At 41.6% G+C, this 22,950-nt stretch overlaps 1 protein-coding gene across 2 annotated transcripts in view; it reads left to right on the top strand.

Moving 5' to 3' along the window:
- LOC125465745 (rap guanine nucleotide exchange factor 5) overlaps window positions 1-22,950 on the top strand; it is a 171,305-nt gene that overhangs the window by 12,848 nt on the left and 135,507 nt on the right. For both annotated transcript variants that reach the window (XM_048559532.2, XM_048559525.2), the window contains exons 2-4: window positions 7,253-7,309; window positions 12,730-12,836; window positions 16,037-16,158. In XM_048559532.2, coding sequence (XP_048415489.1) covers window positions 7,253-7,309; window positions 12,730-12,836; window positions 16,037-16,158 — 286 coding nt within the window. The remainder of the gene's footprint in view (window positions 1-7,252; window positions 7,310-12,729; window positions 12,837-16,036; window positions 16,159-22,950) is intronic.

Raw genomic sequence — 22,950 nt, 5'->3', positions numbered from 1 at the left:
TAGGAAAAAAGTTAAAGGGAAGGAGAACTCAAGAACTGTTAGAAATGGAGGTAATAGGACCCAAAAAGAAGATGCAAAAACTGGCATAAGGGCACTTTATCTGAATGTTTGGAGCATTCGAAACAGGGCGGATGAGTTGACTTTGCAAAGCATGGCAAATGGGTATGATTTAGTAGCCATTACAGAGACATGGTTACAGGATGGTCATGATCCAGGGGTATCAAACTGTTCGGAAGGACAGACTGGAAGGTAAGGGAGGTGGTGTAGCTCTTATTTTTAAGGATGATATTGGGGTGGTAGTGAGAGATGATATAGGTTCTACTGATCAAAACATTGAATCCATTTGGGTGGAACTTAGGAATAGCAGGGAGAAGAAGTCACTGATAAGTGTGATCTATAGGACACCAAATAATGACATCGTGGTGGGGCAGGCAATGAACATAGAAATAGCTAATGCATGTAAAAATGGTACAGCAATTATCATGGGGGATTTTAATCTACATATCGATTGGTTAAACCAGATCAGTAATGGCAGCCTTGAGGAGGGATTCATAGAATACATCCACGATACTTTCCTTGAGCAATATGTAACGGAACCTACGAGGGAGCAAGCTATTCTGGATCTAGTCCTGTGTAATGAGACGGGAATAATTAATGATCTCATAGTAAGGGATCCTCTCAAAAGGAGCGATCACAGTATGTTGGAATTTAAAGTACAGATGGAACGTGAGAAGGTTAAATCCAGTACCTATGTCCTGTGCTTAAACAAACGAGACTATGAAGGAATGAGGAAAGAGTCAACTAAGGTAGAATGGGAGCAAAAACTTTATGGTGGGTCAGTTGAGGAACAGTGGAGGACTTTCAAAACAATTTTTCACAGTGCTTAGCAGAAGTATATTCCAGTGATAAGGAAGAACCGTATGAAAAGAGAGATCCAGCCATGGATGTCTAAGGAAATAAAGGAAAGTATCAGACTGCAAAAAAAACAAATCAAAGAGTGGTGGGAAACTAGTAGACTGGGAAATCTTTGATGGCCAACACAAAGCCACAAAAAAGTCATAAAGGAAAGTAAGATAGATTATGAGCATAAACTAGCTCAGAATATAAAAACAAGCAGCAAAAGTTTTTATAACTATGTAAATCGTAAAAGAGTGGTGAAGGTAAACCTTGGTCCTCTAGAGGATGAAATGGCCAATTTAATAACTGGGAATGAGGAAATAGCTGAGACATTTAACAGTTATTTCATGTTGGTCTTCACAGTGGAAGACACAAATGACATGCCGAAAACTAATGGCAAGAAGGTTATAGCACGTGAGGACCTAGAAACTATCCTTATCACTAAGGAGGCAGTGCTGGCAAACTAATGGGGCTAAAGGTAGACAAGTCTCCTGGCCCTGATGAAATGTATCCCAGGGTACTAAAAGAGGTGATGGAGGAAATAGCAAATATACAAGTAAATATTTACCAAAATTCACTGGACCCTGGGTAGTTTCCGCAGATTGGAAAACAGCCAATGTGATGCCACTGTTTAAAAAAGGAAGTAGACAAAAAGCAGGTAATTATAGGCCAGAGATAGTAGGAACTGCTGATGCTGGAGAATCTGAGATAACACGGTGTGAGGCTAGGTGAACACAACAGGCCAAGCAGCATCAGAGGAGCAGGAAGGCTTGACGTTTCAGATCAGGGCCCTTCTTCAGAACCTTTTCTGAAGAAGGGTCCCATCTGAATTGTCAAGCTTTCCTGCTCCTCTGATGCCACTTGGCCTGCTGTGTTCATCTAGCCTCATACCGTGTTAACTATAGGCCAGTTAGCTTAACTTCGGTAGGAGGAAAAATGCTTGAATCTATCATTAAGGAAGAAATAGCAAGACATCTGGATATAAATTGTCCCATTGGGAACACCCAGCATGGGTTCATGAAGGGCAGGTCATGTTTAACTAATTTGGTAGAATTCTTTGAGGACATTACTTGCATGGTGGACAATGGGGAACTTGTGGATGTGGTGTATCTGGATTTCCAGAAGACATTTTGACAAGGTGCCACACCAAAGGCTGCTACATAAGATAAAGTTGCTCGGTATTACAGGTAATGTGTTGGCATGGATGGAGGATTGGTTGACCAGTAGAAAGCAAAGAGTAGGGGTAAATAGATGTTTTTCTGGTTGGCGGTCAGTGGCTAGTTGTGTGCCTCAGGGATCAGTGTTGGGATCGCAATTTTTAAAAATTTACATAGATGATTTGGAGTTGTGGACTAAGTATGGTATGTCAAAATTTGCAGATGATACTAAGGTGAGTGGTAGAGCAAAGTGTGCAGAAGACACAAAGTCTGCAGAGTTATATAGATAATCTAAATGAGTGGGCAAAGGTCTGGCAGATGATATTGATAAGTGTGAGGTCATCCATTTTGTTAGGAATAACAGCAAAATGGACTATGTTTTAAATGGTAAAATATTGCAACACACTGCTGTGCAGAGGGACTTGAGTGTCGTTGTGCATGAATCACTAAAAGTAAGATTGTAGGTGCAGCAGGTGATTAAAAAGGCAAATGTAATTTTGTCTGCCATTGCTAGAGGCATGGAGTTTAGAAACAGGGAGGTTGTGCTACAGCTGTATAGGGTCCTGGTGAGGCCACACCTGGAGTACTGTGTGCAGTTTTGGCCTCCTTACTTGAGAAGAGATATACTAGCACTGGAGGGGGTGCAGAGGAGATTCACTCGGTTCATTCCAGAGTTGAGAGGGTTGGATTATGAGGACAGACTGAGTAGACTGGGCTTATACTCATTGGAATTCAGAAGAATGAAGGGAGATCTTATAGAAACATGTAAGATTATGAAGGGAATAGATAAGGTGGAGGCAGGGAGGTTGTTTCCGCTAGCAGGTGAAACTAGGACTAGAGTGCATCGCCTCAAAGTAAAGGGAAGCAGATGTAGGACTGAGGTCAGGAGGAGCTTCTTCATCCAAAGGGTTGTGAATCTATGGAATTCCCTGCCCAGTGAAGTGGTTGAAGCTACCTCGCTGAATGTTTTGAAGGTAAGGCCAGATAAATTTTTGAACAGTAAAGGAATTAAGGGTTATGGTGAGTGGGCGGGTAAGTGGAGCTGAGTCTCAAAAAGATCAGCCATGATTTATTAAATGGCGGGACAGGCTTGAGGGGCCAGATGGCCTACCCCTGCTCCTAGTTCTTATGTCCCTACCACATCTGCCTGTTTCCTGTAGCATTTAGCTTTGTTTTACTTTTGTTTCATGCAGTTTTTAATCATGAAATGCACTGACAACAGTCTCAAGTATCTGCTTTCATGATTTTCTCAAAGTCTTCAGAATATTGCAAAAATAATTAAAATATGGACAAGTTCTTTGCAATTCATATTAATCCAATTATCCTTGTTATTCGTCAGCACTGCAATTTAAGAGAGTAGAGGTTATTGCAATTAATAATGAATCACTGACAAATGAGTCAGTCTGAAGCGTTATACTTGAAGTCATGTAAAAATAAAGATTTACTTTATAAAATATTCAGATTCCTTATATTTATATTTGTTGAAATTAATGATAGAGATAATGAACAGCTCCACATGTTTTGGCCAACAATATAACCAATACATTTAAAGGCACATTAAATGAATAACTGGATATATTGTCCTTTGCAAAGTATTCTTTGAGAAAGCTACTTCATCTGTAGGTACGTAAGCAAGTTAAAGAGAGTATTAAATTGAAAGATGTGTTGTACAATCTGCAAATACTAATTGCAGGCCAGAGAATTAAACAGGCTTAAGAACCAGCAAAGAATGACAGGAGGCACATTATGAGACAAAGCTCACAGGTACTAAGGTTTTTCTACAAGTATTTGAGTTGGAAAACAGGAAGTAAAGCCAATGCTTGTCCTCTAAAGATTAAACCTAGGGAATTTAGAATTGCAATCAAAGAAATGGCAGAGTTATCGGCCAGGTATTTTGTGGGGCATTTGCAGTAGAAAATCTAAGAATTTCCCAAAGATCATTGTAAACCAAGAGGTGTTAAGGAAGAATGAACTTCAAACAATCACTATTACAAGGGAAAATGTGCCAAGGAAACTATTGGACCTAAAGATGGACAAAATCCCAGACTGGGATGTCTGCATCCAACGATCATAAAAGAACTGGTAGCACAGATTGTAGATGCATTGTTTATAATCTTTTAAAATTCCTCACATGCTGGAAGCTGATTGGAAAATGTGGCACCTTTATTCAAAGTAGGAGGGAGGCAGAAAGCAGGAAATTACAGGGCTAACTGGGTTAATATCTATATCAGGAAGATGCTAAAATCCATTCTTGAGGAGGTTAAAGCAGGATACTCAGAAAATTATAAAATGTTCCCACAGAGCCAACATGGTTTGTTGAAATGGAAATCACATTAACTATGAATTTCTTAGAGTTTGTTGACAAAATAACATTCAGTCAATAGAGGGGAATGGATCAGTGTGGTGTACTTGGATTTCCAAAAAGGATTTGATATGCTGCTGCATCAGTGATTGTTGTACGAGATAAGAACACATGATGTGTGCTATAATGTATTAGTATGGATAAAGGATGGTTAGTTTACATGAAGCTGGGAAGAATAAATGAGTATTTTGCAGGTTGGCAAGCTTTAATGAGTGGATTGCCGCACGAATCAATGCTGGAGCTTCAACCATTTACAATATACATTCATGATTTTGATGAGAAGACCATACGTACAGTTGCTAAATTTGCTGAATACACCAAAATAGATAGAAAAATAAGTTGAAAAGTGAAGGTATATATTTTGTCAAGGTATAGAGACCGGTTAAGTGAGTGGGTAAGCTTTGAACAGATTGAGCATTACATGGGTAAAAGTGAACTTGTCCAATTTGGCAGTAGGAAGGCAAATGCAATGTCAGCATTCATTTCGAGAGGGTCACAATACAAGAGTAAAGATGTAGTGCTGAGGCTGTGTCGGGATCTTAAAAAGGTCAGGCTGCATTTGGACTATTGTGAGCAGATTTGGGCTCAGTATCTAAGGAAGGATGTGCTATCATTGGAATGGATCCAGAAGAGGTTTACAAGAATGCACATGAGAATGAACAGCTGTCATATGGGGCGCAGTTGAAGACTCTGGGTCTGTACTTGGGCTTTAGAAGGATGAGGGGGGACCTCATTGCAACTTACAGAATACTGAGAGGCTTGGATTGAGTGGACATGGTAAAGGTACTTCCACTAGTAGGAGAGATTAAACTCTGAGGGCACAGCCTCAAAGTGAAGAGATGATTCTTTAGTATTGAAATGAGAAAATTCCTTCAGGCAGAGGATGGTGAATCTGTGGAACTCATTGCCACAGAGGACTGTGAATGCCAAGTCAATGAGTGTAATTAAGATAGAGTTAAACAGGTTCTTGATTATTAAGGAGATAAAGGGTTACAAGGAGAAGGCTAAAGAATGGCGTTGAGAAACATGTGAATCATGATTGGCAGCGCAGATTTGATGGGCTGAGTCACCTAATTCTGCTCCAGTATCTTATGGTCTTATGGATTAAAAAAGCAGGATATTATTTAAACGGAAAGAGATTGCAGAACTTCATGGTACTGAGAGATCTGACCTTCCTGGACATGAATCATGTAAAGTTAATATGGAAGTACAGCGAATGATTAGGAAGATAAATGGAATGTTGTTGTTTACTGCAAAAGGAATGGAAGGCCAAAGGAGGGAAGTTTTCTGTAGCTATACTGGGCAGTGGAAACACCATATCTGGAGTACACTTACAGATTTGGTCTGTATTGGAAAAACAATATAAATGCATCAGAATAATAAAGTGTGAAGCTGGATGAACACAGCGTGCCAAGCAGCATCTCAGGAGCACAAAACTGACGTTTCGGGCCCAGACCCCTCTGATGAAGGGTCTAGGCCCGAAACGTCAGCTTTTGTGCTCCTGAGCTGCTGCTTGGCCTGCTGTGTTCATCCAGCTTCACACTTCATTATCTTGGATTCTCCAGCATCTGCAGTTCCCAATATCTCTAAATGTGTCAGAAGCAGTTCAGAGAAAGTTTACTCAACTCATTCAAATTAGTAGTGAAGACATGTTGAACAATTTGGGCTTATACCCACTGGAGCTTAGCAGAATACAACTTATTGAAACCTGAGAGCATGGGTGGGTGGTACTGAATAGAGTGGAGAATGTTTCTTCTTGTGGGGAAGACTAAACCTAGTGAACATAAGAGGTGTACTTGTTAAAACAGAGAAAAGGAAAACTTTCTTCCTCTAAGTGTCGGTAATGTGAAATTCTATTTCCCAGAAGGCAGTGGAGATATTTTAATTTTGATAGACAAAGAAGTCAAGGGTTTATGGGTTGCAGACTGGAAAGTGGAGATGACAGCATAACCTGATCAACCATGACCTTATTGAAAGTTCAAGCAGGCTTGTAGGTCAAATGACTCACACCATTCCGATGTTCCCTCACCTGCTTGCTTTTCAGTACAGAGGACTAGTAAAATTTCAGTCCATTATGAACATGCTGAGGGAGCAGAGGAGAGTTCTGACTGTGAACAGCATGGGGAAAGAGTAACATGCAAGAAAATAGCAAGAAGAAGTGCATATAAAAGTGGAAAGCAGGTGAACTGCAGATGTTTGGGTTGTATTTACCAATGGAAATGCCAAGTGCTGTGTGTCAATTAAACTTGGATTCTTTTCCACCCCTCATGTTATGATACACCTCTACCTTGGTGAGACATGAACCTAGGCCTTCTGTTTCAGAAGTAGGGACACTATCACTGGTCCACAGGAGCCTCTCAACCAATTAAACATAAATGAGCTCTGACGAAGGATCACTGGATCTGAAACGTTAACTCTGATCCTTTTCTTCACTGATGCTTCCAGACCTGCTGAGCTTTTCCAGCAGCTTCTGTTTTTGTTTCTTGGTTTACAGCATCCACAGTTCTTTCAGTTTTTAAACATTAATGAGGACCTGGATTACCGACTGATGATATCACATATTTGGCCTGATTGCCATCTCACCAATGGCTGCCTCAAAGTCCAAATCCACCCATTAAAGCTGCAGAGAATATTGTGCCCATTGTTTGGGCATTACACATGCTTGTGTGTTCTTTTCATATCTTAAACCAAATTAAAATATAGAACTCAGTTGATGCAAGGGAGTGCACTGGTATTTTGATCGGCTGTGTCATTACTCATAGTTTGTTTGGTTGTTTGGTCAGGTATAAATTTTGTTTTCTATTACAGAGTGATAATAGTTAAATTCTTTCATTAGCAGGTGGACACCTTGGAACAAAATGATGATAATCATCCATCAAATTCCAGAAGAAAGGTAAATATCTTGGAAGTTTCTGGTAAAAGTTCCCTTCCTCACTGTTTCTGTCATTTAGTTCTAGTAAATAGTCAAGACGTGGCGATCAGCTGACCATTGCACGTAATGAGCTTTAACACAGCTAGTGCTAAGAAGAAATCTGCAAACATTAATTGTCTATTTTAGCTGTTAGCATTTTGTACATTGTTTATTAAAATGGAGCATTCAGTTAACTGTCTGATGAGCATTAATTCTTATTGGAGTTCTGTGATTCTAAAGTTATTCAAGTCTTAAACTGACACTATAGAAATTTGGAAGTGGAGTAATTGGATACAGTGCGACTCTAATTTCTGTGTCTGTTGCAGAAGTGTTCCTATATATCATTTATAAAGGAGACTGGCTTGATTAAAGCCCCAAACTGATTTATACATGACAACCAAGCTAGTTAGATACACTTAGTGACAAATTTGGACCCTTGCTTAAATCTTACTCTGATTTTTCCTCCCTTTGACTCGAAAGCTGTTGATCTACATTACCTGTAAACAAATGTGCATTTCTTAATTCAATGACAAAGTGACAGTTCTGAGGAAGGGTCACCAGACCTGGAACTTTAATTCTGATTTTCTCTTCATAGATTTTGCTGGACCTGCTGAGTTTTTCCAGCAACTTCTGTTTCTGGTCCTGATTAACAGCATCTGCAGTTGTTTTGGTTTTTATTGTCTGACATATGAGTTTGTCTACTTGTTATAAACCCAAAAAGCAGACAGGTGTAAATCTATGCAGCAGAGCAGTGGGCTGGCCTCTGAAGCAGCTATCCAATGCATCACAATTTTGTCTCCTTTTACCCTAAAATTCAGTTATTTTCTACTACATTTCATACACTTTAAGGTTCTTGTGGAATTTGATTCTGTCCCCTTTCCAAGTAGTACATTCCTGATCATAACAATACTTTTGTGTGAAATTATTTCTCCTCATTACCCTTCTCATTGGTTTAAAATAATTAGCACATTGATAGCCTCTGGTGATCAGCCTACTTGTCACGGGCTTTATTTCTGAATTCAGAATGACTTCTACTTGCCAGTGATTTGGTTTCTATTTTCTCTATCAAAACCTTGCAAACTCTGAAAATTCACTTGCGTCTATCTTGACCATTTCTGTTTTTAGCTGTAATTCCAACTTCATAGCTGCAGTTGCTCATCCTTATCCTGATGCTTCCCCTCTATACATTCCAAGGGCCTAGCATCATCCCTAAAGTATGCTGCCTAAAAATTATCTGATGTTTCATGAAACTAATTCAAACCAGTGCCAAGTAAAGGTTTGGGATGACTTTACAGTTTCTCTATTCAGTGGCCCTATTTACAAAGCCAAATATCCAATCTGTTTTCGTAAGAGTTTTAACAACTGGCTTTGACACTTTAAGGATTACAGCCCCCTTACAAAGTCATTTAGGTTAAACTGCCTCTCCATCTTGCTTCTCACAAAATGCATCCTTCAAATTTCCACTCATTAAATTGCATCTGCCATGTGTCTGCCCAATTTACCAGTCTGTCTACATCCCTTTGAAGTTTGTTATTATCCTGCTCACTACTTAATTAGTTAGCAAGTTTGGTATTATCCATTAACATTAAAATTATACTCCACAGACCCAAGTCCATGTATAACAAGGAAGGTAATCATCCTAAATCCCACCTTTGGGGGAACTACATTACAAACTTGTTCGTAGTCAGAAATACCTCCTTTCTTCCCCATTCTATGCCTTCTGTCTCCAATTTAACAATTTTACCAAGAAGTCAACAAGGTACTTCAATGATGGACCTAACAGCTGTTGTGAGCAGCTTTTCACAACTTTCCATTACTGAAAAAGGCACAAACTCCCAATGATCAGCAGAATGTAACTTGTGAAAACAACAATTGTTTTAAAAAAAATTCTGTGCAGCCGGTGAATGAGAGTGCATTCCCCTCCTGCTCCTGAGACTTAGCTGAGGATTGCTGCCAATGTAGCAAGGATGACTAGATTTTAAGTGCTTTGCCCAATGAGTTGTTTGTCAAGGTGTGATCAATGATGGGAACTCTGCTGAGGAGGTTGAGTGTCAATTACTATCATTCCTGGAGCCTCCTGCTTCTGGTCCAGGTAATTCACACCATCAGGCATCAGTCCCAACTATAAATAGAAAACTTTAGTTTGATGAGGAATTAATTTTAGTAATAACAAATGAAATATGTTGTGTTTTATATGATCTTGCAGTATCTTCACAAAGTGTTAAGCTGGAAGAAATTGATATCCAAGGATAGTTATCTTCTCATGCAATGCTCTGTTGTAAATTTTGATCTGTACAGGAGGCCAAAAGTAGACATTGTTTTAATGTTAGATAATAAAGTGTGGAGCTGGATGAACACAGCAGCCAAGCAGCATCTCAGGAGCACAAAAGCTGATGTTTCGGGCCCAGACCTTTCATAAGAGAGGGGGATGGGGTGAGGGAACTGGAATAAATAGGGAGAGAGGGGAAGGCGGACCGAAGATAGAGAGAAAAGAAGATAGGTAGAGAGGAGAGTATAGGTGGGGAGGTAGGGAGGGGATAGGTCAGTCCAGGGAAGATGGACAGGTCAAGGTGGCGGGATGAGGTGGTAGGTAGGAAATGGAGGTGCAGCTTGAGGTGGGAGGAAGGGATGGGTGAGAGAAGAACAGGTTAGGGAAGCAGAGACAGGCTGGGCTGGTTTTGGGAAGCGGTGGGGGAAGGGGAGATTTTGAAGCTTGTGAAGTGCACATTGATACCATTGGGCTGCAGGGTTCCCAAGGGGAATATGAGTTGCAGTTCCTGCAACCTTCAGGTGGCATCATTGTGGCACTGCAGGAGGCCCATGGTGGACATGTCGTCTGAGGAATGGGAGGGGGAGTTGAAATGGTTCGCGACTGGGAGGTGCAGTTGCTTGTTGTGAACCAAGCGGAGGTGTTCTGCAAAGCGGTCCCCAAGCCTCCGCTTGGTTTCCCCAATGTAGAGGAAGCCACACCGGGTGCAATGGGTACAATATACCACATTGGCAGATGTGCAGGTGAACATGTGAAATGTGGAGCTTATTCAAGGAAAAGCTCCTGTGTGTCCTAGATAAGTATGTACCTGTCAGGCAGGGAGGAAGCTGTAGAGCGCGGGAGCCGTGGTTTATGAAGGAGGTGGAATCTCTGGTCAAGAGGAAGAAGAAGGCTTATGTTAGGATGAGATGTGAAGGCTCAGTTAGGGCACTTGAGGGCTACGAGGTAGCCAGGAAAGACCTAAAGAGAGAGCTCAGAAGAGCCAGGAGGAGACATGAGAAGTTGTTGGCGGATAGGATCAGGGTAAACCCTAAGGCTTTCTATAGGTATTTAAGGAATAAAAGAATTACGAAAGTAAGATTAGGCCCAATCAAGGATAGTAGTGGTAAGTTGTGTGTGGAGTCAGATGAGATAGGGGAAGCGCTAAATGAATATTTTTCAACAGTATTCACTCTAGAAAACAACAATGTTGTCAAGGAGAATATTGAGATACAAGCTACTAGACTAGGTGGGATTGAGGTTCACAAGGAAGAGGTATTAGAAATCCTACAGAGGGTGAAGATAGATAAGTCCCCTGGGCGGGATGGGATTTATCCTAGGATCCTCTGGGAAGCCAGGGAGGAGATTGCTGAGCATCTGGCATTGATCTTTAACTCGTCATTGTCTACAGGAATAGTGCCAGATGACTGGAGGATAGCAAATGTGGTTTCCCTGTTCAAGAAGGGGAGTAGAGACAACCCTGGTAATTACAGACCAGTGAGCCTTATCTCAGTTGTTGGCAAAGTGTTGGAAAAGGTTATAAGGGATAGGATTTATAATCATCTAGAAAGAATAAATTGATTAGGGATAGTCAGCACGGTTTTGTGAAGGGAAGGTCGTGCCTCACAAACCTTATTGAGTTCTTTAAGAAGGTGACCAAACAGGTAGATGAGAGTAAACCGGTTGATGTGGTGTGTATGGATTTTAGCAAGGCGTTCCATAAGGTTCCCCACAATAGGCTATTGTACAAAAAGCGGAGGAATGGAATTGTGGGAGATATAGCAGTTTGGATCAGAAATTGGCTTGCTGAAAGAAGACAGAGGGTGGTAGTTGATGGGAAATGTTCATCCTGGAGACCAGTTACTAGTGCTGTACTGCAAGGGTTGGTGTTGGGTCCACTGCTGTTTGTCATTAAATGAGCATTAAATGGAGTTTAATGCAGACAAGTGTGAGGTGATGCACTTTGGTAGGAGTAACCGGAAGGCAAAGTACTGGGCTAATGGTAAGATTCTTAGTAGTGTAGATGAGCAGAGAGATCTCGGTGTCCATGTACACAGATCCTTGAAAGTTGCCATCCAGGTTGACAGGGCTGTTAAGAAGGCATACAGTGTTTTAGCTTTTATTAATAGAGGGATCGGGTTCCAGAACCAAGAGGTTATGGTGAAGCTGTACAAAACTCTGGTGCGGCCGCACTTGGAGTATTGTGTACAGTTCTGGTCACCGCATTATAAGAAGGATGTGAAAGCTTTGGAAAGGGTGCAGAGGAGATTTACTAGGATGTTGCCTGGTATGGCGGGAAGGTCTTACGAGGAAAGGCTGAGGGACTTGAGGCTGTTTTCGTCAGAGAGAAGAAGGTTGAGAGGTGACTTAATTGAAACATATAAAATAATCAGAGGGTTAGTTAGGATGGATAGGGAAAGCCTTTTTCCTAGGATGGCGACAGCAAGCATGAGGGGGCATAGCTTTAAATTGAGGGGTGAAAGATATAGGACAGATGTCAGAGGTAGTTTCTTTACTCAGAGAGTAGTAAGGGAATAGAACGCTTTGCCTGCAATGGTAGTAGATTCGCCAACTTTAGGTACATTTAAGTTGTCATTGGATAAGCATATGGATGCACATGGAATAGTGTAGGTTCGATGGGCTTGAGATCGGTATGACAGGTTGGCACAACATTGAGGGCCGAAGGGCCTGTACTGTGCTGTAATGTTCTATGTAACTCTATGTAACTATCTGCTTGATATGGAAGGTCATCTTGGGGCCTGGGATAGGGGTGAGGGAGGAGGTGTGGGGGCAAGTGTAGCACCTCCTGCGGTTGCAGGGAAGGTGCCAGGTATGGTGGGGTTGGAGGGGAGTGTGAAGCGGACAAGGGAGTCGCGGAGAGAGTGGTCTCTCCAGAAGGCAGACAACCAGGAGAGATAGTGAAGTCCTTCTGCATCTGACAGAGAATGTGGTTACACAAACCAGACCATTAAATGAAATATGCAGATATTGACATTGGGCATAGAGGTGGTGAGGGACAGTATAATTTTTTTTTATACTTTGGGCTTACTCCAAATATTGAGTTTCTAAAATATCCAAGCTATGTTGCACTCTTGTTACAGATGTGATTGATGTTCTGCGACCATATCAAATTCTTTAATTCTTTCTATCATAGATATATTCTGAAATTATTTGCTGTGCAGGGAAAGCGCTAAGAAAGAACTTTCTGAAACAAGCACCTCATCTTGTAAAAGATCGAGTGACCACCAGAGGAAAATGCATGTAAGTTTTTAAAATGAAAATCAGTCTGTGGAGTTGGCTGGGAATGTCTAAGTTAAATATTTATCAGGGCGAAATATAACAAATACATTTCCCACACTTTTTTGCAGCATCTACAGTAGAAGAAAGAAATCACAAGTTGGGATAAAAATTAAAAACTGATTTATCATAGTTGTCACGTCTTTAGATTACAGCAAACAGAGAGTGGGAAATGTAAGTCTTACAGAAGTAATTGAGAAATTATGTATAATCAAAATTATAGCACACCTTTCCATCCTGAACTCAATCAAAGCCAAGGAAATATGTTGTCAGCCTTATTCAGATTAGCTTGACATGCTTTCTTAGGAATATGATCCTAACCCAATTCCTGGTGAACACAAAACATATAAATGTTCCAAATACCACATTTAATTAGCAGTAAAGTGACAGCAACACATTTTCTGCTAGTTTGCATTAATATTATCAATGCAGAAGAGGTGGAAATTGGTCAAGCAAGTGCAAAAGATTATAATGTGAAGCATGAAGTTATGTCCAACATCATCTGAATTTTCATCTTCCCAAAATTTCATCACAAGGTGTGAAAACATGGATAGACAAGCAATTCAATTCTTTGTTGTTGTTTGTGGATACTTTAAGCAGACCTGAAGGAATAGGTACAGGAATAGAATACTGGGCTTCGGTTTTTCTCCCCCTGTTCACTAAAAACATGGCTGGCCTTTTACCTCAGCTCCACTCTCTGCCCACTCTGCTTATCCCTTGACTACCTGAGATAAAATGTCTACAGATCGCAGACTTGACTATCCTCAATAATGGGGCATTCACAGCTCTGAGGTAGAAAACTCAAAGATTCACAGTCCTTTGAAGCAAGCAAACGTTTCCTTATCTCAATCTGAAATAATTGGCCTCTGTCTAGATTCACCAGACAACATTCCAGTGTTTACCCGGGCAAATTCTTCACTATTTTGATATTGCACTCAATAACGTGATATCTGGATTATCGTATCAACCACTTGGTATGTGTCCTACTTGATATTCAATTTTATTGACGTTATTGGAACAGGAGAGTGGTCTAAGAATAGGCAGTTGATCCAATAAATCCTGTCTATGTGTTATCATTAAAGATGTGCTTTGATTGCAATGAATTTCATTGTCACAACATGATGCGTGAGGGAATACAGTTTCTTCAATCATTTGATCTGTACATAAGCACCAGATCGTTGCCATGGTCATTCTTAGTTAACAAATATGACAACATCTTTGGGTGAAGAATTGGGCAGTTTAACACAAGGTCACGTGACTGACAGATATGTCATTAGTGGCTTTTGGTAATCTTGAACAATTATGTCTAAATAGCCAATAACAATTGAGCCTATTGCTCTTGTGCAATAAAGAGCCTCTTATTAAGTAAGACAAGTAACTCTTCCTGAGAATCAACAGTGGCGTAGCCTCCATCACTATGAATTAGCCTGGCCCTTGCTCAACATTTTAAAAGATTAGGGACAATGATTGCTGTCAGAGTTAAATCACAACCACAAGCTGCCAGTGGTTGGTAACCCAGAGTAGGCTACTGTTGAATTACTTTTGCCGTCACTGCATTTGGAACAAAATTTGCACACAGAAAGTAGATGTTGATGGCATTTATTATGCATCTCTAGTTGTCCTAAAAAAAAGGTGGCAGTAAGCTCCTCCTAGAACCACTGTAGCTCTTGAAATGTAGTAAAAACAGTATTGTTGGGAGGGAGTTCCAGGATTGTGATCCAACAAAAGTGATATGGTTCAAAGTCAGGGTGATGTTTTTGGAGGGGAACTTTCAAGTGACGGTGGTGGTCTTCACCCCTTTCTCAATTTTCTGCCCTCTTTCCAGATGTGCCTCTAAGTCTCAATATGAGCCAAAATTTTTAAAGCAAAATTTGTAAATGCAAGTTGCGCTGGGGTATCTGGCTTTCACTTTCAGCTTTCCAGTTTTATTCTGCTGAGGCCCAAGGGCAAGTTTACATTAGGTTTGGGACCTTTCCATTCTGGCACACTCTTGAGGCCTCTTCTGGAGTACTGTGTCCAGTTCTGGTTGCCCTGTTATAGGGAGGATATTATTAAGCTGGAGGGGGTGCAGAAAAGATTTACCAGGATGTGGCTTGGAATGGAGGCTTTGAGTCGTAGGGAGAGGCTGGATGGGCTGAGACCTTTTTTTACCGGTATGTAGGAGGTTGAGGGGTGACCTTATACAGGTTTAAAAAATCATGAGGTGTATAGGTAAGATGATTGGCAGATGTCTTTTCCCTAGAATGGGGGAATTTCAAGATTACGGGGCATATTTTTAAGGTGAGCAGAGAAAGATTTTAAAAAAGACATGAGGAAATTCTTTTATACAGAGTGGTTTGTGTGTGGAATGAATTCCTGAGGACATGGCAGATGTGAGTACAGTCACAATCCTTAAAAGACATTTGGATAAGTAAAAAAGTAAGGAATGTTTGGAGGGATATGGGGCAAACACAAGCAAGTGAGACTCATTTAGTTTTGGGTATACTGTCAACATGGGCTGGTTGGACCAAAGGGTCTGTTTCCATGCTGTATGACTCTCACTCAATACTATTTGAGGTGAGCTAGGGGATTGAGGGGATTTAGGCCTTCATGTTGCAAACTATCAATTAGTTTCCAAGAAAGGAATTATTCTACCTAGCTTAGTGGTATTCAACAGATCTATATATTTAGAAATGTACACACTTTGAACTTTATAATATACCAAGGGGCAATTTTCTTTAAAAATTTATATGTAGAATCTGACTAGAAAAGTATAAAGAATTCTTTCTTCAGAATTCTTCAAAGCAGTTGCAAAGCTTTTTCAACTATTCCATGGAAGAGTGTTCCAATCAGTAGCATTGCTAAGCAATATAGCATTGATCATTTTTCTTACTTACCTCTTTGATCTAAGGGTATACATTCACAATGACCTTTTGTGGATTAGCATGGAGTAATTAAATGCAAATAGTATCTAGCCTGTTGAGGTTATTCAAATGTTTACTGTTGAATCAGTTTGTGCTTTCCTATTCTTAGAATGACAATAAGAAAAAGTCTATAATGTAAAAGGCATGGGGGAAAATACAGAAGAATAAATCTGCTAACCTCTCACAATAGGCACAAGACAAACTAAATCTGTATGAAATATACCCCTTTAAATTTGAAATGAAAGTATTCTTTATCCCTAGGACCTGCTGTGTGGGTTTTGAAATGGTGGACTGGTTACTGGATCAATGTCCTTTCATCTATACGCGGACCAAGGCAGAGGGAATCTGGCAGATTCTGTTAGATCTGGGAATTCTATCTTCAGGTAAACGTGTGAACAATGAATGAAATAGTTTTCAGAATTGAGTGATGTGCCAATTATACTCGCTTACCAATTTTATTTCAGCTTCAGCTTCTGGTTTCACAAAAGTGGGCAAATATTGACAGCTGGGCCACTTATGTGATCTAGTGGGAAATCAGCTTGATCTGTGTCTGAATTTTTTTTAAAAAGCACAAACTTATAGAAACATGGGAACAGAAATAACAATTCAGAATGTCAAACCTGCTCTGTTGTTTGATCAAGCACTTCAATATCTTTTATGCACACTCTCCACATGAGCCTTTATGCCATTAATATTCAGGAATCTTTCAATTGTTACCTTAAATATAATCAAACACAAGAGTTTCACAACTTTCTGGGGTAGAAAATTCCAAGGATTCGCAACTCTAAGTGAAGGCTGGGCTGGTGACGTTGTAGAACATGTTTAATAAGCATTAGGGTGCATAAATCCCCAGGGCTGAATAAGATGTATCCTAGGCTGCTGTGGGAGGTAAGGAAGGAGATTGCTGGGGCTTTGGTGGAGATATGTAATACCTCGCTGATCATTGGTGAAGTGCCAGATTACTGGAGGATAGCTAATATGGTTCCTTTGTTTGAGAAGGGCAGCGGGTATAGGCCTGGTAATCACAGACCATGTAGTCTGATGTCAGTGGTAGGGAAGTTATTGGGAAAAAGGGCTGAGGGGCAGAATTATTACTTGGAAAGGCAATGGTGGATCAGGGATAATCAGCACAGATTTATTAGAAGGAGATCCTGTCTGAATAATTTGTGTTTTTTGAAAAGTTGATGTAATTCACTGAGGGTGCTGTAGTTGATGTATTTTATATGGACTTCAGTAAGGCTTTTGGCAAAGTCCCACATGCAAGACTGATCCAAAAGGTAAAAGAGTCCATGGGATCCAAGGTAACTTAGCAAATTGGATTAAAAATAGGAGACAAAAAGTGATGGAAGGATGCTTTTTTGATCGGAAGCCTGTGACCATTGGTTACCACAAGAATCAGCACTGGGACCCTTGCTATTTGTTAAATATATTAACGACTTCGATGTGAAAGTAGAAGATGACACGAAAATTGTTAGTATTGCTCATAGTGAAGAGGATGGTCTCAGGCTACAATTTGATATTGATCAGTTGGTAAATAGGGCAGAGTAATGGCAGCTGCAATTTATTCCTGGTAAGTGTAAGGTGTTGCATTTTAGGAGGCATAACTTTAGAAGCCTTTAATTTTAATCTTATACAATCCTATGTCAGCCGCAGTTGCCTGGCTTTTTTGATTCCCTTGAAGGAATATATTGTAATCTACTTTTTTCCTTGCAGACTATCCACTGCCTATGTAAAGTAGTTTACCAATCCGCCTCAGCCACTTTGTTGTGTCATGCCATCATTACTTCTCTTATTCAAATTTAACACTCTTGCTTCAGATTGAACTGTCTCACCTTCAAAAATGGTGTAAAATTCTACCTTATGGAGGTCACATTCATCCTTAAGCAGTAAGGCACTGGGTGGTCAACTGAGATTGCTTGCCATTGCAAACTCTCACTTTCTGCAGCTGGTTATAAGTAGAGCAGCGTCTCCGGTTTGTTTTGGGGCTGGGTAACATGGTGCTGCTGCACTTTTTGACTGGGTCTAAAAGGCTGGCATCATTAAACTAATGTATAGCAATGGATAGAAATGTAGCACAGGTGCCTTGGCTTCATATGTGCGTCTCTCCAATGCGTTTCTTTATCTGATTTTATTTTTTTTAACTAGGAGCGCTGTTTTTATTAACTCTTTTTTTGCCAAATAAAGATAGTATGATTTCCTCTGACAGTTAAAAACAGATTCAATATTGACAAATTTTCTTCTCAACATACCTCTCTAGCACTGGTTTTACAAGAGATGCACATACATAAGAACAAAAAATATACCATATCTTGGTTTTACATCTGCTTACAGAATGCCATCAAGTTCAATCAGGTTTATACTATATAATATAAAATGGCTACAAGTTCTAAAGCACTGTAATGGGTGCTTACATGATGGAAGCCTTTAGTTTATTAAAAATTAATTTATGTGACTTCAGTTTCGCTAGCCAGTCCAGCATTTATTGCTTATCCCTAATTGCCTAAAGGGCAGTTAAGAGTCAACCACATTGATGTGGGTCTGGATTTGTTTGTAAGCCAAACTTGGTTAGGATGACAGACTTTGCTCCCAGAAGGACATTACTGTACCCTTTTTTTACAACAATTGCCAGTGATTACATAGCTGCCATGGGGCTAGCTTTTTATTCCAGAGTAACTGCAATTCACTTGCTCTCACCTCTATTATTTTCCACAAGGTCAAGGCATGAATTACATGGGTGTGTATAGCGCCAGCTGTAGTGAAAGCCTTTGAAATAGTTTAAGAGATATAATGGATGTATGCTTAGAAAAAAAAGTGGTAAAGGACAGGTGGCATTTATTCAGAAAATTTTTAAAAATCACAATGGCTACTGGAATTTCTATCAACATTATCATGGTGGAAAGGGCTGATATTAGGTAATTTTCACAGTGTCCATAGTGGGTGCTGTGGTATCACCTCAATGTATCTGCTGTAGGGATGGACAGTTTATCGAATCCATCAGCAACACTCGTGTTCAGACGATGACTTTGAGTATTTCAGAATGTATTTTGAGTTCTGTTATTAGAATGCTGAAAAGTAAATGTTTGCAAATTAAGTAGATTTGCAAGGATAGGCAATGGTGGTGACACTACAAGAATGATTAAAATTTCAAAGTCTATGCTCCCAACCTAAAATAATCATCATGATCCATCTGCGTATGTGCAGATACATCCATCATGTGATATTATTTTGGCATTAAATTTTAACCCATTTTTAAGATTTGGGGAAACACAGCAACAATTATAATCAAGCCGTAAATTTTTTTTGTGAGGGAAATCCCTGGTTCAATTAAAGTACAACTGATAAGTTGTCAGGCACTAAATGTGTTGGGACCAGTCTATTTAACAGACAGTAAAGGTGCCACTTTATGGACCGTTACTCTGTTTTCTTGGATCTTACAACTAGTTTGAGGTGTAGTGTATGAAGTTGTTGTGGTCTGGTTACTTGTTTCCTGCTGAGAGCAACTTCTGGTGTGACAGACACAGTCCTTTTACCAGAATCAGTCGGGTCTCGCCGTTCATACTCATGGACTGCAATGCTCTGTTTAGTGATAGTGCTGCCCATAATGCAGCCATAAATTTTCTGTGTCATTGTTTTACACCTTGGGCCATGACATGTTTTTATTACTTTACTCACCACTGACTGCAATAGTAATGTAAATTGTAATCTGAGACAGTTCAAAGAGAAGACAGTGGTTGTATCTTTTAGATGCAAACCACTGAGTGAACAGCCCTTTCAGCCTAAAATGCTTGTGATACTGGAGGCAGTAGCTTTGTAACTGACTTGAATGAAAAGATACTCAATTCAGGTGGTCAGAGATAATGGGAACTGCAGATGCTGGAGAATCCGAGATAATAAAGTGTGAAGCTGGATGAACACAGCAGGCCCAGCAGCATCTCAGGAGCACAAAAGCTGACGTTTTGGGCCTACACCCTTCAACAGAGAGGGGGATGGGGTGAGGGTTCTGAAATAAATAGGGAGAGAGGGGGAGGCGGACTGAAGATGGATAGAGGAGAAGGTAGGTGGAGAGGAGAGTATCGGTGGGGAGGAAGGGAGGGGATAGGTCAGTCCGGGGAGGACAGACAGGTCAAGGAGGCGGGATGAGGTTAGTAGGTAGGAAATGGAGGTGTGGCTTGAGGTGGGAGGAGGGGATAGGTGAGAGGAAGAACAGGTTAGGGAGTTGGGGACGTGCTGGGCTGGTTTTGGGATGCAGTGGGGGGAGGGGAGATTTTGAAGCTTGTGAAGTCCACATTGATACCATTGGGCTGCAGGGTTTCCAAGCGGACAGGAACAGCAACTCATGTTTGGCTCGACATTTTGGGTCGAGACCCTTCTTCAGAAATGCGCGAGGGGAAGGGGATTCTGAAATAAATAGGGAGAGGGGTGAGGCGGACAGAAGATGTATTGAGGTGAAGATAGGGTGAGAGGAGACAGACAGGTCAAAGAAGTAGGGTTGGAGCCAGTGAAGGTGAGTGTAGGTGGGGTGTTAGGGAGGGGATAGGTCAGTCCAGGGAGGACAGACAGGTCGAGGAGGCTGGGTGAGGTTAGTGGGTAGAAGATGGGGGTGGGGCTTGAGGTGGGAGGAATGATTAGGGAGACGGGGACCATATCCCTATACACCTGCATTCCCCATGCAGACGGCCTAAAAACCCTCTGCTTGTTCCTGTCCTGCAGGCTTGACCAGTCTCCCTCCACTGACACCCTCGTCCGCTTAGCCGAACTCGTCCTCACCCTCAACAACTTCTCCTGTAATTCCTCCAACTTCCTACAAACAAAGGGGGTGGCCATGGGTATCCGCCAGGGCCCAAACTATGCATACCTCTTTATAGGGTACATGGAACAATCCCTCTTCCAAAGCTACACTGGCTCTATCCCCCATCTCTTCCTCCATTACATTGATGACTGTTTTGGCGCCACCTCGTGCTCCCATGAAGAGCTCGAACAGTTCATCCACTTCACTAACACCTTCCACCCCAACCTTACATTTACCTGGACCATCTCTGACACCTCTCTCTCCTTTCTGGACCTCTCTGTCTCCATCTCTCGCATCCACCTGGAAACCGATATCCATTTTAATCCTACCGACTCCCACAACTACCTAGAATATTCCTCCTCTCACCCACCTTCCTGTAAAAATGCCATCCCTTAAGCCCAATACCTTTGCCTCTGCCGCATCTGCTCCCAAGATGAGGCATTTCACTCCAAACATCCCAGATGTCCTTTTTTTTCAAGAACCGCAACTTCCCCTCCACAGTGATGGAAAATGCGCTCGAGCGTGTCTCCCGCATTTCCCGCAACTCATCCCTCTCACCCCCTATCTGCAATAATAACCAAAATGGAATCACCCCCATCCTCATGTACCACGCCACCAACCTCGGATCCAACGCATTATCCTCCGACACTTCCGCCATCTGCAATCCGACCCCACCATCAAAGACATTTTTCCCTCCCCTCCCTTGTCTGCTTTCCGGAGGGACCACTCTCTCTGTGACTCCCTTGTCCACTCCACACTCCCCTCTAGCCCCACCACTCCTGACTCTTTTCCCTGCAACCGAAGCAAGTGCTACACCCGCCCTAGTATCTCCCCCGTCACTCCCATCCCAGGCCCTAAGAAGACTTTTCACATCAAACAGATGTTGACCTGCACATCTGTTAATGTGATATACTGTATCCGCTGTTCCCATTGTGGGCTCCTCTACATTCGGGTAACCAAACGGAGGCTTGGGGACCGCTTTGTGAAATACCTACACTCAGTTCGCAACAAACAACTACACCTCCCAGTCGCAAACCATTTCAACTCCTGCACTCCAACTCCTTGGACAACATGTCCATCCTGGGCCTTCTGCAGTGCCACGATGACGCCACCCGAAAGTCGCAGGAACAGCATCTCATATTTCACTTGGGAACCCTGCAGTCCAAGGGTATCAATGAGGACTTCACAAGCTTCAAAATCTAACCCCCTGACCACATCCCAAAACCAGCCCAGCTAGTCCCCGCCTCCCTAACAATTCCTCCCACCTTAAGCCTCACCCCCATCTCCTATCAATTTACCTCATCCTGCCTCGTTGACCTGTCCGTCCTCCCTGGGCTGACCTATCCCCTCCCTAACTTCCCACCTACATTCACCTTCACTGGCTCTAACACCACCTCTTTGAACTGTCTGTCTCCTCTCACCCTATTTTCTCTTTATCCATCTTCTCTCTGCCTTCCCCTATTTCCCTATTTATTTCAGAATCTCTTTTCCCTCCTCATTTCTGAAGAATGGTCTCGACCCGAAATGTCAACTTTCCTGCTCCTCTGATGCTGCTTGGCCTGGTGTGTTCATCCATCTTCATACTGTGTTATCTCTGCCTCTTAACTGATCTCTGAATTGTGTTCATCCAGCTTCACACTGTGTTATCTCAGATTCTCCAGCATTGGCAGTTCTTACTATCTCTGCCAGTTAAGAGGCAATCACTTTGTGGGTCTAGAGTTGCATGTAGGCCAGATTAGATGAGGGATGACAGATTTCCTTCCCAATAGTGATTCCGAAGGGATATAGTTTTATGGAGACTAGTTTTTGGCACTCTAGATTTATTAATTGTGCCACACTGAAATTTGAATCCATGTCCCTAAATACTAGTCCTGTGGCATTACTACTATGCCACCACCTCATCATTGAGAGGCTGTCTTGTGGGATGATACCAGGAAGCACAAAACTTCAGTCCTCTCTTAGGAATAACAACATTCATTGTCTGACTACTGGCCATCTGTTTATGCCTTAGCTGATGCCCCTCAGGCTGCTATCCAGGCCAAAATGGTACAGTCAGAAGCTCATCCTTGAAGGTCCAGAGCTACTTAAGGTGGTCTTGCAAGGTCATGTGTTGTTCTCCCATCTGAAAATCAGCAATCTTCCACCAGCCACAATATAGCCACTCAGGTGGAACAACACAAGAGTGTGACAACAGGCAAAGTGACCAGCAGGTCTTCACTAAAGGCCTCTGTTTAGCATCTTATCTGAAAAATGAGCTTCCGAGGCAGCATTTTTCTCAGTAATGCCTTGCATCTATAAAACTAACAAAATATTGCGATAAAGGATGGATGGGATTTATCCTCGGATCCTCTGGGAAGCCAGGGAGGAGATTGCTGAGCCTTTGGCA

The sequence above is a fragment of the Stegostoma tigrinum genome, chromosome 2, assembly GCF_030684315.1.
Source record: "Stegostoma tigrinum isolate sSteTig4 chromosome 2, sSteTig4.hap1, whole genome shotgun sequence".
Lineage (NCBI taxonomy): Eukaryota > Metazoa > Chordata > Chondrichthyes > Orectolobiformes > Stegostomatidae > Stegostoma > Stegostoma tigrinum.
This window is presented reverse-complemented; position numbering and strand designations above follow the sequence as displayed.